The sequence below is a fragment of the Corythoichthys intestinalis genome, chromosome 2 (genome assembly GCF_030265065.1).
Source record: "Corythoichthys intestinalis isolate RoL2023-P3 chromosome 2, ASM3026506v1, whole genome shotgun sequence".
Classification (NCBI taxonomy): Eukaryota; Metazoa; Chordata; class Actinopteri; order Syngnathiformes; family Syngnathidae; genus Corythoichthys; species Corythoichthys intestinalis.
The window spans coordinates 19,870,744-19,889,412 of record NC_080396.1 but is presented as its reverse complement, the minus strand read 5'-3'; the positions used below and the strand labels follow the sequence as shown (position 1 = coordinate 19,889,412).

The 18,669-nt window shown below is 38.4% G+C and overlaps 2 protein-coding genes across 4 annotated transcripts in view; one reads left to right on the top strand and one right to left on the bottom strand.

Annotated features, from left to right (window-relative positions):
- plod1a (procollagen-lysine, 2-oxoglutarate 5-dioxygenase 1a) overlaps window positions 1-2,679 on the top strand; it is a 36,227-nt gene extending 33,548 nt beyond the window's left edge. For all 3 annotated transcript variants that reach the window (XM_057860106.1, XM_057860088.1, XM_057860096.1), the window contains one exon: window positions 1,159-2,679. In XM_057860106.1, the coding sequence (XP_057716089.1) occupies window positions 1,159-1,314 (156 nt within the window). In that variant the 3' untranslated portion in view covers window positions 1,315-2,679. The remainder of the gene's footprint in view (window positions 1-1,158) is intronic.
- Window positions 2,680-5,927: 3,248 nt separating this feature from the next.
- The window catches only part of tpx2 (TPX2 microtubule nucleation factor), a 29,463-nt gene continuing 16,721 nt past the window's right edge, over window positions 5,928-18,669 (bottom strand). Inside the window, exons 10-16 of the mRNA XM_057860154.1 lie at window positions 18,252-18,465; window positions 18,093-18,188; window positions 17,862-18,029; window positions 17,608-17,754; window positions 12,506-12,617; window positions 12,262-12,428; window positions 5,928-6,167 (exon numbers count right to left, since the gene is read on the bottom strand). Coding sequence (XP_057716137.1) covers window positions 6,063-6,167; window positions 12,262-12,428; window positions 12,506-12,617; window positions 17,608-17,754; window positions 17,862-18,029; window positions 18,093-18,188; window positions 18,252-18,465 — 1,009 coding nt within the window. The 3' untranslated portion in view covers window positions 5,928-6,062. The remainder of the gene's footprint in view (window positions 6,168-12,261; window positions 12,429-12,505; window positions 12,618-17,607; window positions 17,755-17,861; window positions 18,030-18,092; window positions 18,189-18,251; window positions 18,466-18,669) is intronic.

Genomic DNA, 18,669 nt, shown 5'->3' with positions numbered 1-18,669 from the left:
AACTTGCACAATTAGTGGTTGACTAAATACTTATTTGCCTGGCTGTATGTAGTACAGCTAGAATAGATCCTATCATTATTAAGTGAATTATTTTCATTATGTTCAGACTTACATTTATCCCTTTTCACTTGCTGATTGTGTCGTTTCTTTGATGTTCCTGATGACTTCATCAATAAATTGTATGAATCCTTGCCGAAGCCCATGGAGGTCATACAAAATATTCAATTTGGATCTCACAGCACCACTACTTAAGTCGCTTATGTCATGTAACATATTTTTTGTATACGAAGTACATTTTTGTTCAATTTTCACACTTTCTGTAAGCGACAAAACTTTTGTCTTGCCAAAATTTGACCTTTATGTCTTCATTAAAGGATAAATCTTTTTTCAGTGAAACAAATATATTTTGGTACATTCAACATCATTTGGGAGGGTCTGAGCTTTCATATGAGCCATTTCTGAAACCAACTGAATAATTAAAAGTCAGGTTATTAGCAATTGTTTCTACAAAATGGATAAGCGACAAGACTTTTTGTCAGGGACTATATTTAGTGGCCCATTCGCTTCTGTGATTTAAGTATCAACACTGTTAAGTTTAGTAGTGCCTCTTTATAATATATTACAATTGAGGACGTAATAGAAAATAGTAGATGTTGTTTTGGTGATATACAGTAAATCTTATTATCGCTCAGCACTAGAAAAAATGTTAATATTTTAATTGAACTAGACAGATACATGTAATGCAATTTTATTGTACCAAGCGGTCATTCTTGCACAGCAAATGTTACATAAACTGGCTGTAGACAACCAAGACGGATTCCATTGAACGAGGATCACTATTCTTTGGCTGGCATGTTAATCTACATTCTTGGTATTTCACTTTCCCATTCCATTTTTTCCCCAACAGTGCATTTGCAAGTTCTCGCATGAAGATGTCATAATTGCATCCATCTCATTTCCCTGCATCTTCAATACAGTGGGCTAAGGGGAAAAAGACTGTATAAAATGTGTTTATGTCAGTCATGAGTATTGCATATTTTTCTTAATTACATGATGTGCTCCCATGAATTTTTTTTTTTTTTTTTTTTTACTGATGAGGTAAACAAAGGTAACGAATTCTAACTTCATTATATATTTAATGTTTCATTGTAACTTCAGGGTGGAGGATGCAGGTTCCTCCGCTACGACTGCTCCGTCGAGGCTCCCCGTAAAGGATGGGCCCTCATGCACCCTGGCCGCCTCACTCACTACCACGAAGGACTGCCCACCACAGCTGGCGTTCGCTACATCGCAGTGTCATTTGTGGACCCTTGAACTTCCACATAGGACAGACACTTACAAGAAGTATATTTAAGGTGCATTTGATGAAATTGGGTGCTATTGACAGCAATAGACGTCCAAACTAGGCATGTGCCAGTATATTCTGATGGAATGATAACCTTAAGCCAAAATATCACGTTTTCACAGAATCATGATATTGCAATTACAGCTCTATAGAGATATTTTTGTTAAAAAAAAACAACAAAAACTTTTTCCATTGAACAGGATTTTTATTTTTCAAAACATATTTGCAAATTGGAACATAAGTATGATTTTTAAAGTTAAAATAAATTTCAAAAAATAACAAAATTTTATAAAATAAAATAAATTCTGTCCTTTAGGTGAGTCTAAACCCACGGCCACAGCTCAACATTATTACCATCACTACAAAAATAATTGAATTATCTTCCATAAAAAGCACGTGTGTAAGACTCTTATCATGTTTTCATTATACACACACTCTTTCTCAACAGACAGTTGCCTGGTAGAAAAAACAAAACAAAACACATTTTACCACCGCTAGACACACTAAACACACTGGAGTTAACTCTTGTAGCTGGTGGGAAATGCTCATGACAACCTTTAATTCTGTATAAATGCAAAATCATTTTGGAAGTATTGCCTCCTCGGCAGCCACCCTCCGCAAACATGGTTTACATGTCGTTTGACCCTCCTCACTTAAGCCGCCGTCTGTAACTTTTCTGTAGCAGAAGTTTTCCCATACCAGCGATTTTGTTTTCTGTGATGGGGGAAAAAATTCAGGAGTTTCACCTCCTCCAGCCATTATGTAGCACAGCCGACTCACCGACACTGAGCAACAAGCGGTGGGGGAGGGCTGAGCGTGGGATTTCTCCATGCATTTATAGGACATTAAAAAAATAGCTAATACCTTAAGGACAGTATGACGGAAAATTTGAAACCTTGACGTTTTCATACCACGGTATACCTTGAAACCAGTAATCGGCACATGTCTAGTCCAAACAGTTTGAATTTGAAGGGCTGGCAGCGTATAAACATGCTTTCATTGGCTGCCAGTTCAAACGGATTGGATGTCTATCGCTGTCAACGGCAGCCAATGGCTTAAGCATCACAGCAGGTGTTGACAGCGTCACGGTTTAGCCATGAGTAGCATTTTAAAACACAAAAAGGGAACTTGGTCCATGAATATCAGATTGTACATATTAGAGTTTACGACCCATGGCTGAACTGTCATCCCAGTTACGTATTTATTTTTTCATATCATGTGTGAATGTTGCCCGAGATTTTGTAGTTTTCATGGTGGCCGTATGGAGCAAATGTCTTTGATACCAATTGGCACATTGACTGTCTAACAGTCTGGATCAATAAAGCATCTGTCAACACTGATTATCCCATATTGTGGTCATTTAAACATCTACAAAACACAATACTGACTTTGCCATCTTAGGCACCCCACGATTCAATTCGATAACAATTCAGTGGGCTACGATTTGATAATTGAACAATGATCACGGTATTGACTAGAGCTGGGAATCTTTGGCCACCTAACGATTCAATTACGATTACGATTCAGAGGCTCCGATTCGATTATAAAACGATTATTGATGCACCCCGCTCTTTTTTTTTTTTTAATGCTTTGTACATTAGTTCCAAAATTGTTCAAAAATCCTCTCAGGCTAAACCAAACTACTATTTACGTATCAAGTTAACATATAACAGTAAATAATTATACAAAAATAACAGTAAATAAAACACTCCAGTCCCCATTCTGTATCAGCAGCTTTAAACTACATTCAATTACTTTAAAGTTGTCAATCAACCGTTACAGTTGTTAAAATTGCTCCCGTTATTCCATAATTTCCCTTCTGTCTACTTTTTACATGTCAAAGTTTCAAAACTGTTTCATCATTTAAAGATAGATTCAAGACAACTTTTTATCTAAAATACTCCTAAATCGGCAAAATCTTAATTAGGTTCGCTACAAAAGAGCCATCTAGAGAAGTCTACTGCTTTAAGGTGGCGGCTGTTTACTAATGCCGGCAAGTCTGTCATTTCGCATCTCTGTTCAATAATACATGTTTTAATACCGCCGTCGTCCGTCATTTTGCATCTTGATATCTACTGTAGCCGTATGTTTGTGGCAACTGGGCGTTGTATGTAGCGGCTGTCGGCCGCATTCAGGTATGATTGTTTTTTTATCTAGCGGCCTGAGTTGAATATGTTATTTTCTCTCGGTCCGTTCCTCATTGCGTCCCAGAGACCGCGCCTACTGTGTTTTACTTTCGCTTCACCTGGTATAATTCAATAATCGGAATTTGGATGTTTGTGAATCGTTCTCGAATCTTCCACGGCCGAATCGTGAATAATCTAAGAATCGTAAATTTCGCACGCCTCTAGTATTGACGATCGCGATTTTCGATGCATCGTGCATTACTAATTAATACAGTAGCCAAACAAATTTATGTCCTTTATTTATTTAAAATATCCTAATGATTTAACAGGAACAATGGAAACATGCCCAAACAACAAAAAGCTGCCCTAAAACTGCTTATTTATTTATTTATTTTTAAGAACGTGTAAAAACATTAACCATTATAAAAGGAGTACTTTTCTCTCTCAACAATACAATAAAATTTACACAGGTGGAATGAATTCCACATTTTCTAGAAACTAAGTGTCTTTAGAAATCAGACTTGTTTTAACCAAAATACTTTGTTTTCACAGATTTCTGTACTATTTCGCATGTTTGTAGTGTTACTGCTTTACTTAATCATGGTTTTACACGTTCTGCTAATGAAATACACGTTAGCGAATTAGCTTAGCGCTCGGCGCTAACTATTTAACATCTCAAAAACAACAACAATAAAGGCTAAACAGTACAAGAGGGTTCGTGTACTCACCTCTTATAGATGCACACGGGTCTTAGCAACACACTCAGGACATTCTTCAATTGAAATGCCTAAAAACTACTGCTGGACATCTAAAAGACAAGGAGCAACGAACTATCTCTTTTCCCCTCTTGCTCTAAAAAAATAACTTGCGCACAAAAGTGCGACCGCCGGTTCGCGCTGTTTCTGCCTGTCTCATACACAAATTTATTTTCCAGTCTTTTAAAATGTAGTAAATCTCTCAGTAACCGAGAGCATCCATCATAACGTGCGTGCGCCCTTTGACGGTGCCCAGTGCTGCCCGGGCGGCAGACGTTTCTTGAATTTCGTTCTGCTACAGTTCGTTATGCCCTTGGTGTGATGGTTTAGAGAGTGACGGGGGGAATCAACCAATCGACCCCCCCCCCCCCCCCAAATAGGGGTGTGACAAAATATCGAAAAGGTGATATATCATGATACTTTGTATCCCCAAAGGTTATCGATATGCTCCTGCAAAGAATCGAGATACCGTTTTAAAAAGGTGTCAATGTCTAAAAAAAATAAGAATTAACCAACAAGTTGCAACCAAAATCTTCCCCTATAATAGTGTCTCAGTTAACTTTAAGGTTGCATTGACAGTGCTCGACGCCCAATCCATTTAGACTAGAAACGTTTGTTCATTCGAAACCAGAGCATTTACAGTCATTCTGTCCGATTTTCAGGGCATTTACAGGTCACTTGCTGTTCATTTTAGGGCATTTACAGGTCATTTTCTGTTGAGTTTGAGCTACTGCCTATTCATTTGGGTGATTCTCGGGTCTCTTCCTGTTATGTAACTCAAATAAAAAGGAAGTGGCCAATAAAATACCCCAAAATCAACAGGAAGTAACTGAAAATCAACAGGTAAATGACCTTTAATGGCCCAAAATTACCTCATTGCCTGGCATTGGCTGCCACTGACGGCCATAGACGTTCAATCCATTTGAAGTGGAAGTTCAAATGGATTGGATGTCTACTAGTGATAAACTCATTCCAATTCACAGCAGAAGCTTGTTTTTCTGTTTATTAGTCGTTAGTAGAATATCATTGAATGATTTCCTGACCAATGTATCGATAATCGTTGTATCGCCATATCGTCAGATCATTATTATCGTGAGCTTTGTATCACAAATCGTATCGTATTGTGAGGTACCAAGAGGTTCCCACTCCTAGTGACCAAGACCTCACCTGGGTACCAGAGACGTGCTACTTTGGGCCAGCCTTGCCTCAGAGTTGGTGAGAAACCCTGGTTCAGGTAAAACAATTTTGGGCATTAATGTGGTACATTGAGGCGAGGTGACAAGCTCTAACACTCCTGACTGTTCAGCACGGCCCATTACGGTCATTTTCAAGCATTTTTATCAGAAAATACATCTCTGGACCTCCAGGCATGCGACGATGCCACGATATTTTTTACCAAAACTGGCATTTGACATTAATACTCAGCACATTCTTGGGCAAAATGTCTTTATATCCCAAAATGTGACATATTGAAGCAAATTGACTGGTGGAAACCCACTTGGACACTCAGCGCAGTCCATTTGTGGCATTTGAGTTAAAATGCACAGAGTCTATTGTGCACATAAATGGAAAATGTTTATAGATTGTACAAAAAAAAAAAAAAAATCATGCCTTGGCTCAGAGAAGGCCCACAACCAAACACTATCGTGCAAGTACCATGTTTACATTGATGGTGGAAAAAAAAAAAAAGACAAATACTGGGAATGTTTGCAGTAAATTTTTATCTTACCAAACTTAAAATATGTTTAACATGAGTCACCAAGAACCATAACTTTATTGAATAACGGCTATTAAAACAGCAAAAAAAAAAAAAATATTACAAAAAAGGTCGCTTATTTACAAGCGGACTGAAAAGTTGGGAGACTTCGGGACTGTAAGTGGAACATCACTCTTCTTTACCTCAACGGTCTTGTAGTGACGAATCGGTTGTGCTTTGTGGACCTGCAAAGGCAAAGAGGAAGGTAAGTAATGCAATTCAAATAATACATTTAATTCACACAACTGTTAACGTCAATGAAGAATGTACATCCAATCTAGCTATCTAACGATATAATTCAAGTGGGGTGTCTAACTAATCTTTGGCGTGGGCCACATCAAAGTGTTGGTTTCCTTTGGAGAGCCAATAATCAACTAAGCGATGAACAAATGAACCGACAACAATTGTAATAGTCAGAAAACTGATCTATTATTGTCTAAATTCTTTTAATATTAATTTTTTTTTTAAATTATTATTATTATTTGCATTATAAACCCTCCCATGCGTGAATTATCTTGTTTATTTTCACCCCTTAAAAGAGGCACATATCATTGACGGCGCTGGACACTCAATCCATGATGATTGTTAGGAGCGAAAAAATGTTTATTTTAGGGTTGCAGCTTTCGATTATTTAAGAAGTCCATTAATCGATGAGCTAATTAGTTCGAATAAAGGAGTAATTGAATAAGAACCATAAAAAAATAAAACACCTGACCTGAGCCTCAAACAAAAACAAATAAATGAGGCTATATATACACATAACAAAAGTGCGCTATCTTCAATGCTATAAAATGCCATCTATTTTTTTACAATGCGCTTAACAAATAGTTCAAACACATACAGTATTCCCACAAAAAGCGGCAAAAATACCTATTAACTGAATTACGAATGCATTAATAAAAACATTAGCTCAAACAAAAACTTAGCTTATGTTGGTCTTAACAGGGAGCAGCTGGATTCAGTCATGTGAAATGAGGCAGACTAGAGGTCAGTGTATCCATCCAAATTCATTGAACTAAATGCAAACACTTTCAAAACAAACCATTACAACGTCACTTTAACAAATACTCAAAGCAGCAAAATTTAATTCAAATATTTTTTTCCTAATTGAATACTCGAGTTAATCGATTAATCGTTGCAGCACTAGTTTATTTGCCCTTTGAGTATTTACAGCCAGTCTTTTCAGTTTAAATGAATTGGATGTCTACCATAGATGGCATGCAATGGGTTAAATACCATGTTTAAAAAACTTGGGGCCCTAAACAATGTGAATGTTTTTTATTCAACCTAATTTAACGTTTATTAACATTGTATTGTATTTAATTTATAAATGTACTGTATTTATTATATATATGAATAAACAATATTTGTTTTTTTTACGACCAAATATGGTTTAAAAAATTCTCTATTAATGGTTAAAGGTATTAAGTGTCCACTGCAGTGACCACTGTCCCTGAAGGGGTTAAAAAGGAGAAACAATTCTGGTTTTAAATGCAGTCCTACTATGTATGTTGTATATATATATATATATATATATATATATATATATATATATATATATATATATAATATAAAAAAGATCAAGAAGCTAGACGCAACCTGGCATCTCCTATAAGGTTTCTTGTTGTGTTCCTTGTTTAAGCACAGTCTATAATTAAGCACTTTGACACAAATGTTTCTGTTATATGCGAGCTAATGTTGTTATCTATCTAGAACGCAATTGATAAGGCCACGTAGATGCTAATGACTAGCCCTATGCTAATGTGAATGGATTTTGCTAACATTAACAGCAAATGCTAATCATCGTGTGCAACATTGGTTACTCATTGGATTTTGTTAAGACGTGTGTGTGTGTGCACGTCGTATGTCGAGTGTTTTCTGTATATTCCAATTAGGCATGTGCCGGTTACCAGTTTTAAGGTTTCCGTGGTATGAAAACGTCGCGTTTCAAAACCACTAAAATTTTCCGTCATACCGTAGTTACGGTATTAGCTATTTTTTAAATGTAGCGAGAAATCCGTGGCTTGGCACAGAAGTGCTGACCCAACCCCTTCCATTTGTTGCTTTGTCCTGTGTGTCAGTGACACTGCACCTGAGCCCCCTCCCCCCACAAAAATAGACAAAAGTCGCTAGTATGGGAGTACTTGGGCTACCGAAAAGAAACTGACAACTGCGGCTTAGAGGAGGAAGGTCAGCTAGCGTGCAGGCAACACCTCCAACACGAGTTCACATTTACGTGACCATCATCTGTCACTTTACACAAAATGTAAGGTAAGTAAACACTGTCATGAACGTTTTCCACCAGCTACGAGAGTTCACTCAAACTGGTTTACTTTGTCTAACGATGGTAAAACAAATACTATAATGTAAACTTGTTAACGAGGCAGAAGACGTGGCTAGTTAGCATGCCTAGACGGCTAACTAGTTTCCTCTCTACCATTAGCCTACTTTTGTAAAGTCTTCCGCCATTGTAAACATCTGCCAATTAGCAAATATGTTGTGAAAAATTAAAGAAAATCCTGTTCAACAGATTTTTTTTTTTTTACCCATACATCTCAAAATAACATTTTAGAGCTATAATTGCAATACCGCTGTATTTTTACTTTGTTATCATACCGTCAAAATCTCATACCGGAGAATGCCTGTTTGCAATTTCACAAAAATACAGACCATTTCAGTTGGTTGTGTACAACTATACTTAAGGTTCTATAAATCTTTGGAGTTCTATTGGTGTACTTAATTTCTAAAATTAAATTTACATAGGGCGCGTTTCAATTCGCTCTCATAATCAATGTGTTAAAAAAAAAAAAAAAAAAGGCTTACATTATTGGCTTTCATCGATAAGAATGTGCCCTTCCAATCTACCCATTTAAACTCCGTTGATCAGTTGGAAAATAAAATGATTTCCCCCTCCCCTCATATCTGCATCAGCCTTAGAAAATCCTGTATTGGTCGAGCTCAACGGTGGCCGATAGCTGTAAGGCGAAATGCAAAGTCCAAACACTTTGCAAAAAAGAAAAAAAAACACGAACCTTAACGCTTTGCAAAAGAAAAAACCACAAATGCAAACTGCCACAACACTAATTAATTACACAATTACAAGTTGGCAAAAGCACGAACCCCAATTGCCTTAACACGACAGCAAATAGCCACAACATGACAGCAAGAAGCCCAAGAGGAACACCTGGAAGTAGACATGAGGACCCCAACTCCCACCCTCCTCCAGCTATCGTGTAACCGAAACTGTTTCCACAAACGTGCAGAGCTGGAAAACATAAGTTACATAATTCGCTCACACATTTACACTTTGAATATTTTTATATGTGCTTGGATTTTCACGAAGCCCCAGTCAGACGCAAATTTGTTTAATAATGATGTCAATCGTTTGTGCTCTTAAAGTTTTGTTTGGGCTGCTGTCAAATTAGAGACATTTACAATTTTTTTTATAGGTAAGGTAAGGTAAGGTATAGGTTTCCTTAGCGTCTAAGGCAGGGGTGTCCAAACTTTTTGCAAAGGGGGCCAGATTTGCTGTGGTAAAAATGTGGGGGGCCGACCTTGGCTGACGTCCTTTACATAGAACAATATATTTAAGCAAATTTTAGCAAGCCACTCTGTGTGTCACATTTGCTTTATTATTTTTATTTTTAATTAATAATTTCAACAATCTCGCAACTAGCCTTTGTGGCGTTCTCTTTAGACTCTCGGGATCTTGTGAAATACTGCTGCTGTGAAATTAAACTAGCTTCAAATTGCTTCAATTTCTCGCTGCGTATCTTCCCTGTAATCTTGTCGTACATGTCAGCGCGTCTTGTTTGGTAATATCTCCTCACATTGAACTCTTTGAAAACAGCGACTGTCTCTTTGCAAATGAGGCAGACAGAGTTGTTGCATATTTTAGTGAAGAAATAATCCAATTTTCATCTATCTTGTCGGCCATCGCAGTCAACTTTTTTGTTGTTGTTGATTGTTGCCATTTTAGAAAATTGGAAGTGAAGGGCCACACGGGGTAATGAGTGCTGCTGTTTAGTGGGTAAATGAGGAGCGGCATTTAATGTGTAAGCTACTTCATATACTGGTAACAGTACTGCTGACCAATTTATTAAGTGTGTGCGGGCCAGACGTTATTGATCTTATGACAGAGGCTGGGGGCCGGATGAAATTTGACCACGGGCCGCATTTGGCCCCCGGGCCGCACTTTGGACATGTCTGGTCAAAGGAATTTATTATATTAGCCAAGGCTAATGGAGGGTACCAAATCGCTTAATAACAGAGGGGTGTCCCAACAACTAACAAGAACACATCAAATACAAATTTGGCTCCGTTTTGCTGAAAATGGGGGGCTTGAGATATTCATTTCGAGTGATTACGTCACTCTCAGCCCTTCATTTACTGCAAAATGAACCCGAAGTGGTACCATTCGTTTGTGCTTCGTTCGTGCTCGTTGTTTGGGCACTCCTCTGTTGTTGAGCGATTTGGTACGCCCCATTAGCTGCGGTAGCTAGGCTACGGAAAAGCTAGGAGTGACGTCACCACTTGAAATCAATATCTCAATAAAAGCTTAATATCTACTTAACCGTTCCAGCACAAACGATTAACAGAATTTTTAATCTAGTTAAGCTAGTTGACCTCAGATTTACCCATAAAAGAATTGTAAATATTTCTAAAACGACAGCACAAACAAGTTTTACAGCACAAACGATTGACAATTTTTATATAAATTTGCATCTGACTGGGGTGGGGACTTCGTGAAGGTCCGTAAAGATGGTCACCAAGCATATATTGCAATATTCAAAGTATAAATATGTGAGCGAATTATGTAACTAATGTTTTCCGGCAATGCACGTGGGTGGAAATGATGAGTTGCGGTTACACGATAGCAGGAGGCAGGCAGGAGTTGTCGTCCTCATGTCTACTTCTGTGAAATGTAGTCTACTTCCGGGTCTTCCTCTTGGGCTTCTTGCTGTCGTGTTGTGGTAACTGGGGTTTTCGCTGTGGCAATTTGCAATCGTGCTTTTGCAATGGTGTACCGCACGCATGCTAAATTTTAGACCGTGACGTTGCATCGTAAAGCAGAAGTAAAGCAGAAGTGGGACATTGTAGACCCGCCTTCGCATAGAAACCATGTTAATTCTGCTGCTTTTCTCTGGTAATCCTTCAAAAACGAACATGCCGATCACACATTGCTTTTTTGGAACTTGTAGAAACGACTCTAGACATTACGACATATGAAGGTTGTTTTCTTCATATGTTTCCGAAACCAAAAACTCGGAGGAAAAAATGTAAAGAAAGAATCCACTTTCGCGGACTTTTAACGCCAGCTCAGTGAATCCATTCACATTTCATATGCAGTAAACATTTTGTTGGGTTTGCATGGTCTTTCAGAGGACAAAGAGGTAAGCCATTTTGATATTTTATACTTATTTTTTAGTGTGACGTTGTGCCGTGCTGCTTTTGTCTGACAATGAATGAACTGAAAAGAATTAAAATGGTATCTGACTGCCACTGTTATCTTTCCTGTTGTAAAAAAAAAAACTACTTTAGTAAGGGGGAAGTGTAAATGAATTATAGAATTAAGATTTGTCATCAATGAAAAAATTAAAAGTGCTCGTTGGCTGTCACTGAGTAGCATTTGCAATCGCTATCCAAAAATAACAATATAAATTACCCCCAAGAATGGTTGCAGACGTAGGACAACCAGAGGATATAATATATAAGAAAGACAGGGCTGGTGGTAAAGAATAGCTTGTTGAAACAGGAGAATGTCATTGTCAGTCACGAAAGAAAAGGGTGTTGATAAAGCTAAGGCTATGCTTAGGTCGGCTCGTTTTTTTTCAGCCCTCGACACTCAAGCCATCTCTTTAACTGAACATTTTTATGTTCTTCCACATCTTTGCCAGTGAATCTGGCACCAGGGACATCATTTTCGGAGAGAATTGGTAGGTTTAGCTCTCTAAACATATTCGTACACGATTTCCATTCATTTCCTATTAGGGACAAACGGTGGCGTGTCCCCCCCTTTGCAAGAGTAGCTAACGTCATGAATATTAATGAGCGGAAGTGACGTGTTGCTTGCTGTACACCATTGGGGTTCGTGTTGTGGCATTCGTGCTTTTTTCTTTTGCAAAGCGTTTGAAATTAGGGTTTGTGTGTTTTTCTTTTTGCAAAGTGTTTGGACTTTGCATTTCGCTTGACACCTCTCGGCCACCGTAGAGCTCTACTTTCCAGTGACCCCAAACATTAAATGGTAAATGACGGCGGGTAAATTATTTCTGCACGTACTTGTTGCTGGCGCATTTGGGCGATTTCCAGTTTCTCTTTTTCTTCCTCCTCCTGCCGACGTTGCTCCTCTACGAGAGCTGCGATGGCCTCCTGCTCACGGAAATACTGATAATACTCCTCACGGTCCCGTGCACGCTGCTCTGTAGCCAGCTCAAATGACTCCACAACTGCGGAAGCATCAAGTCCTTACTTGAATCAGATGGAAATGAGGACTCAGGAATACTAAGCAAGCAAGACATCTTACCCACTGCAGCCCGGTTCTCCTTTTTCGGTTGGAAAGGCTCTTTTTGGGTGACTTTATTTGGTCTGGCTTTGAATGTGGAAACCTCCTTCATTTTTTTCTGGTCCTCTTTAACCTGCAACCAAATGGATAGGAGGGATACATTTCCATTTTTAGTTATAGTAAGTTATAAACTCTAAAATCTCAACCAAGTACATACAACATCAACATCAAAGCATCAAGACAGAAAACAAAGCAAAATTTCTTGAAAACAGAAAAAGCACAACAAGACAAATGAGGAACAATTGGGCGGAAATTAAAGTCAATGTGTGACCGAACTGTAAGAAACTGCCTTAAGGGAATGGGATTGACATACAAGAAAGCTAAATGAAAGCCATTATTAATAAAGTTGTTTGAAATTTCCGATTCTTAGATTATTTGGGATTCGGCCGTGGAAGATTCGAGAACGATTCACAAACATCCAAATTCCAGTTATTTAAATATGCCAAGTAAAGCGGAACTAAAACACAGTCAGCGCAGTCTTTGGGACGCTATGGGGAACGGACCAAGAGTACACATCCACAACTAGCGCTTCCTAGATACAAAACAGCAACAAGCATGGCTGACCTAACCAACCAACAAACTTCTCCATAAGATCAGACTTCCTACCAAAACTTTAAAAGCAGACGTATGGAAATACTTTGGATTCAACTAGAAAATCTTCTAGAAAATAGGGGATTTCGAAGAATGTTGAAAGCAACAGAGACTAGGTACTTCATCCCATCCCAACGCCATTTCACTGACACGCCAGTCACCGGCTCTCTACAAGCAGTCAAAAGTAGAAATCATGCAGTTGCTGTCGAATGTAGACAGACTCGCCGTTACGTGCAATGCATAAAAACCACATGGGTGCTAATATGGCTGAGCTGCCACCCTTTAGCCATCTGACATGCTACACCCACACGCAGAACCTTGTATTTTCAACCGCAGGAGTCAATGCACAGCGCAGCACACTTTCATCTGAGCACGTGGATCAACTCCTATTCTTATCCAAAAACATGGAATTTTCTCAGTAGCTAAACACACTTGACCTATCCTGTATATTGTTGAGGTTCAGATGCAAAAGGACTTCAGTTATTTTAATTTTTTGTACCTAAGGGAAACCCATTAATGTTTACATGTTCATTTTTACACAACTTAAAAAGCAGAAAAGCACTTTTTGAGCATTTTGTATTGAAGTAGTAGTACTAGGCCTGTCGCGATAACAAATTTTAGTGTGCGATAATTATTCTCATAAATTATTGCGATATGCGATATTATTGCGCCCCCCCAATTTTTTTTTTAACCAATTTACAATAACACAGTGCGAATACTGTATATATTAATAGATCAAGTACACCCATTTAAACACGATAAATATTTACTCTTAAATTCAAATATACTTTTTAAGAAATCACAACTAAAAACAATAGACCCTGCCTCTTAAGTAAAAAACAACAATATTGATACCGCACAGAAACACAGAATAAATAAAATGTGTTTAAAAAAAAAAAAAAATTGCACTTAATAACTTAAGCATTTAGGAAAATGAAAACGTTTCCCGTCATAGCTTCTGCAATGGTGTTCCATAGGGCATAGGGATGCAACGATACAGTTAAGTCATGGTTCGGTACGAATTTTGATACGGGGGACACGATTTTCAATCTGATTCAATACATTTAATGCTCTGTAAAAAAAAAAACAAAAACAAAAAACAATTGTATTTTTTGTTTTTTTGTTTTTTTTTTGCTAACGAGCAAAAATTAAATTGCCATCATATAAACATGCATTTTAGTGCATAATATTTACGTGCTTACTTCTTACTGATATGAAAAAAAATTGTATAAAAGTGCTGAGAACAATCTTTACTGTTTATAAAGTGAGGCAGGGCACACCGTTGATTGCTACAGCTCTCTTAGCAGCCAGGTTTACTACATGAGCAAGACATCCTATTTATGGTCCGAATCCATCTGTGTCACGTACTGAATTAACAATATTTGCAACATTATCTATAGTCACTGGTATGGATTGATTTGGCCTTCTTAACCTCATGTGACAAATGACAGTTTAGAATTCATCGATGTAGTATATGGACTACATGTCCCATAATCACTCTGGGCTCACGTAGCCAATGGCATGGGCCGTAGCACATCTAGTTTGCCATTTCATGATATCTAGTGTGTGCACGCAACCGCGCATTAAAAAAGTTACCAAGCGCCGCTGGAGTCACGTCTGCTCATTACTACACCAGCATATGACGGCTTTCATAAACAGGACGAGTTTGAAGCACAGCGCTTTTAATTTCATTCAGCTGTTCGTTGTCAAAGTGAGGTTATTCGTAGCAGCCAAGTCGGTAACAATGTTTTGGCGGATTTCGTTGTAAATATCCAGCGTTGTGCCGAAAAATAGCCGCCCCGCGTGAAATGTCACTCCTGACGGGAGCGCCCACACGTCAACAACACCGGCGTGCCATAGATGGTCCACAGTCACTCCGGAGCACTGACGCGGCCGGTATACGTTGAACAATAGGATATAATGGGAACGATTGGCTCTGGCGCTAGTTTTTGCCAGACCTGGAACGAAGATGCATTTTGCGCAGTTGGTAACAAACTTTTAACAGCACGTCTGCCCCACGCGCGCACACACGTGCACGCGAGGCGATAAATCGCAGCGGAAAAATTACCGCCTTCATTTTTATATATCGCGCGATAAATGGAATTATTGCATATTGCGACAGGCTTAAGTAGTACATATCGTCTTTCATTTATATCTGAGTGAACTTTTAGTGGTATAAAAATAACATTTCTGCAAAATGCTACAGTTTATTCTATTGATACAGAATAAACACGTAAATCATTTATTTAAGTACAAATAAACACGTAACTAACAATAATAAATCAAAAAATAACGAGTTCAAATGCTGATAGAATTAACTAGTGCAAAAGAATGGAATGTAAACAGATTCAGAACACTGACTTCGCCTTTCCAACATGATTCAAAACAATTCTTAAAAAAAACACCTAGCATTAATATTATCGTACTATATATAATAGTATTAAAATAATTATTCATTGCCCATCAGATTTTTCATAAAGGGTGTCATTTTAAAGGTATTCTTAGTGTAGAATCTGAATTTTGTGGGTATGTGGGATTAACTCCGGAAATCGCTATTTATATGAAGAACACGACATGCTTTTATTTTGAAATGTTCACCGGAAGTACGTTAGCTAAACCGCTAATTTCAGCTTTACACTCCGCAAAAAAAAAACACTTTTTGTAATTGCATGTAGTGTCAGCAATAGATTTTTTTGGTCATTTTTTTCGTTTGCAAATGCTGTTAACCAGCGATTTTTCATGTTTGAAGTGTCACTTTTTAACCGCAAGTTTGCTTTCACGAGACGACTGCCAATGTTTTATAGCAGGCTAAAGTAAGTTGCCTTTTCCCCCCCATTCACCTCAGTGTAGCAGTGCTAACGTTACAGTGTTTAATATAGATGTGTTTTATTATTTTGTTTGTCTGAATTTTAATTTTACAGCGTGTTGATAAGAGAAAGGAACTGGAGTCTCATATGCCATCAGCACGCACCAATATATGCACGCACGCGCGCAGCGATTAAAGGCAGCCGTGAAAATTACCGGCCTCATTTTTATTTGCCGTGCGATAAATGGACTCATTGCATATCATGACAGGCTTAGCAACTTCAATAAAACGTCATTAGTTAGTTAGTTAGATGGACTTACAAACTGGGTGACGCCGCTTTAGGTGTTTATTCACGGCCGACGTGCAACCAAGCTTGGCATTGAAGAGACAGGACAAAAGAGTGTACCCTCCTTTGTTTCTTTGAAAAAAGTCAATGTTTTGGACACTCTGGTGCGCTTTTTTGGCTTTGTGCCGCTTTCCCCGCTTGCATACAGAGCGTCCGACATTCTGAACTTTACACGCATATATTTTTTTAACCCTTCATTAACATCATGATTTACGTCATCGATGACATCGACTTTGTCGACTAGTCGGGACAGCTCTATTTATTATGTTTTAATTTTACACCCTCATCACTCTACAGCGCTGTTTTTTTACAGATTAAATAAAGCATGTATGTAAGACACGTTAGCCACGCATCGACAGTGGTCATAATTAATAGAAACCTAGCCCTCCAAAGGGCTAACGTTACGTGAGAGTAACGTTATATTTATTAGCGCTGAGAAGTCTACTGCTTAAAGATGGCGGCTGTTTACTAACGCTGCCCAGAAGCGGCCGAGTCTGTCATTTCGCATTTAGTCCTAAATGCATGCGATATCTATGAGACGCATCGGACACTACCTGCTACCACACTAGCATCATGCGGGCATAGTTTTTTTTTTTTTTTTTTTTTTTAATTGCTTCTTCCTCTACGCACATGACGTCAGCGCGTTGTCCTGCATTAAAAGTAGTCCGGGCAAAACGTGATGCTTAGAGCTGGCAAAATTAAACGATTCCTCGAGGTGAATAAAATTACTCGGCTCAGTTTTTAAACTCGAGTTACTCGAGTATTCATTTCAGCTCTAAATCGCATATCTGCATTGGCTAAGGTCATGATGTAATTTTTGTTTAGTGCCGTTCCAGTGAGATTTATGAAGACAACTGCCTGAAAAAAACCCATGCAAATTTCCAGTCATTGATGATATAGGGCTGCATTGATGTTAAGACACTGGGGAAATTGCCTTCATCTCATAGTCAATAAATGCACAAATTTACATTACCGTAATATTTTGGACTCTTAAGTATACGCCTCTGAGACTGCGAGCTGTAATAAAAGCCAGAGGTGGTGTGGTAAGTGTTCTTATGTGGTAGTTGTTTTTTTTCATGATTCCTAAAAAGGTAACTGTAACAGACTACATCTTTTTTTTTATCGATTTCTTTGGAGTTTCTTAAAGCCAGAAAGTTGCCATTCAAAATATTTAATTATGGGTCATGTCAGGCTTTTTTCTACAAAATTAAACAAATGCATGAACATCCTCCGAGACTGGTGATTCCTACATTTATGCCAGGGGTTGTAAAAAGAAACTTAAAAAAAAAAGGTGGTTGTAACATGTTCTGTGTACTGTACCATTTGCTCCCAGCGTTCATTCTTGGCTGCGCCACGTTCATCTACAATAAGCCTGAAGGGCTCAGGCTTCGTGGGCTCCAGCTTCTTCTTTTCAGGGAGACTGACTGTCTCAAAGTGTGGCAGTGGCTTAGCCTTGAACACTGGAACCTGAAAGACATTAAAAAAAAATATATATATATATACATATATATATATATGTAATATATATTGCCAAAGAATCAAGTGTGCTCAATTGATGAGCCAGGTAATCCCACCTCTTCCTCATCTCGTTCCCTGATGTCTTTAAGTTTCCTTTTCTCTTGCTCCCTTTGCTCAAATGAGAAAGGACACACTTCAGTTTGTCGCTTCTCTTTGAGCATGGGCTGGAATGGTGTGCCAAATTGAGGAACTGGAGTATGCTTGATTAACGAACGAGGTTTTACCTGAAAAGAACATTCAGGGTTATTTCACAAATTTCACTTAACCACTGTCCACACAGTTCTTACTTCTTCAGCTTTCACTTCCACATGAGCTTTCTTGGGGAGCTTGAATGCGGGTGACTGAGCCACAGTTAAGTCTTTCACTTTCTTTTCGGGCACTCCCTGTTGATGAAGCCCAGTTGAGTCCACTTGAGATAAAAGCTTTATAGGCAAATTTCAACTTACCACAACTCCTTCCAGGATCTTTTTCGGGAGTTCGTTTGCCTTGAATGTGAATTCTGACTCGTCTTTGGGTTTGCTTGCAGCCCTCTGCCGGATTCTCTTTTCAATATGCATGGTAAAAGCCTCTTGTATGGTGGGCTCCTTCGCCGCAGGCTTTTTCACTGGTTCTCTTCTCTCCAAAATGTGTTTGTTCAGCTCTTGGGCCTTGAAATTTGACCTGGTTAAAAGTAACCGAACATTAGATTAGAACTAGAGCGGCCAAGAATAGTAAATTCATCGACAAGTAGCTTTATAAAATTAAGCTACCTGTCTGCTAAAAATTCACATACGCCAGCACTTGCTACAGGTTGTGTGTTTGATTTCATGTTACAACTGTGGTGATGTTTAGACATGTGCCAGTATGAGATTATGACGGTATGAT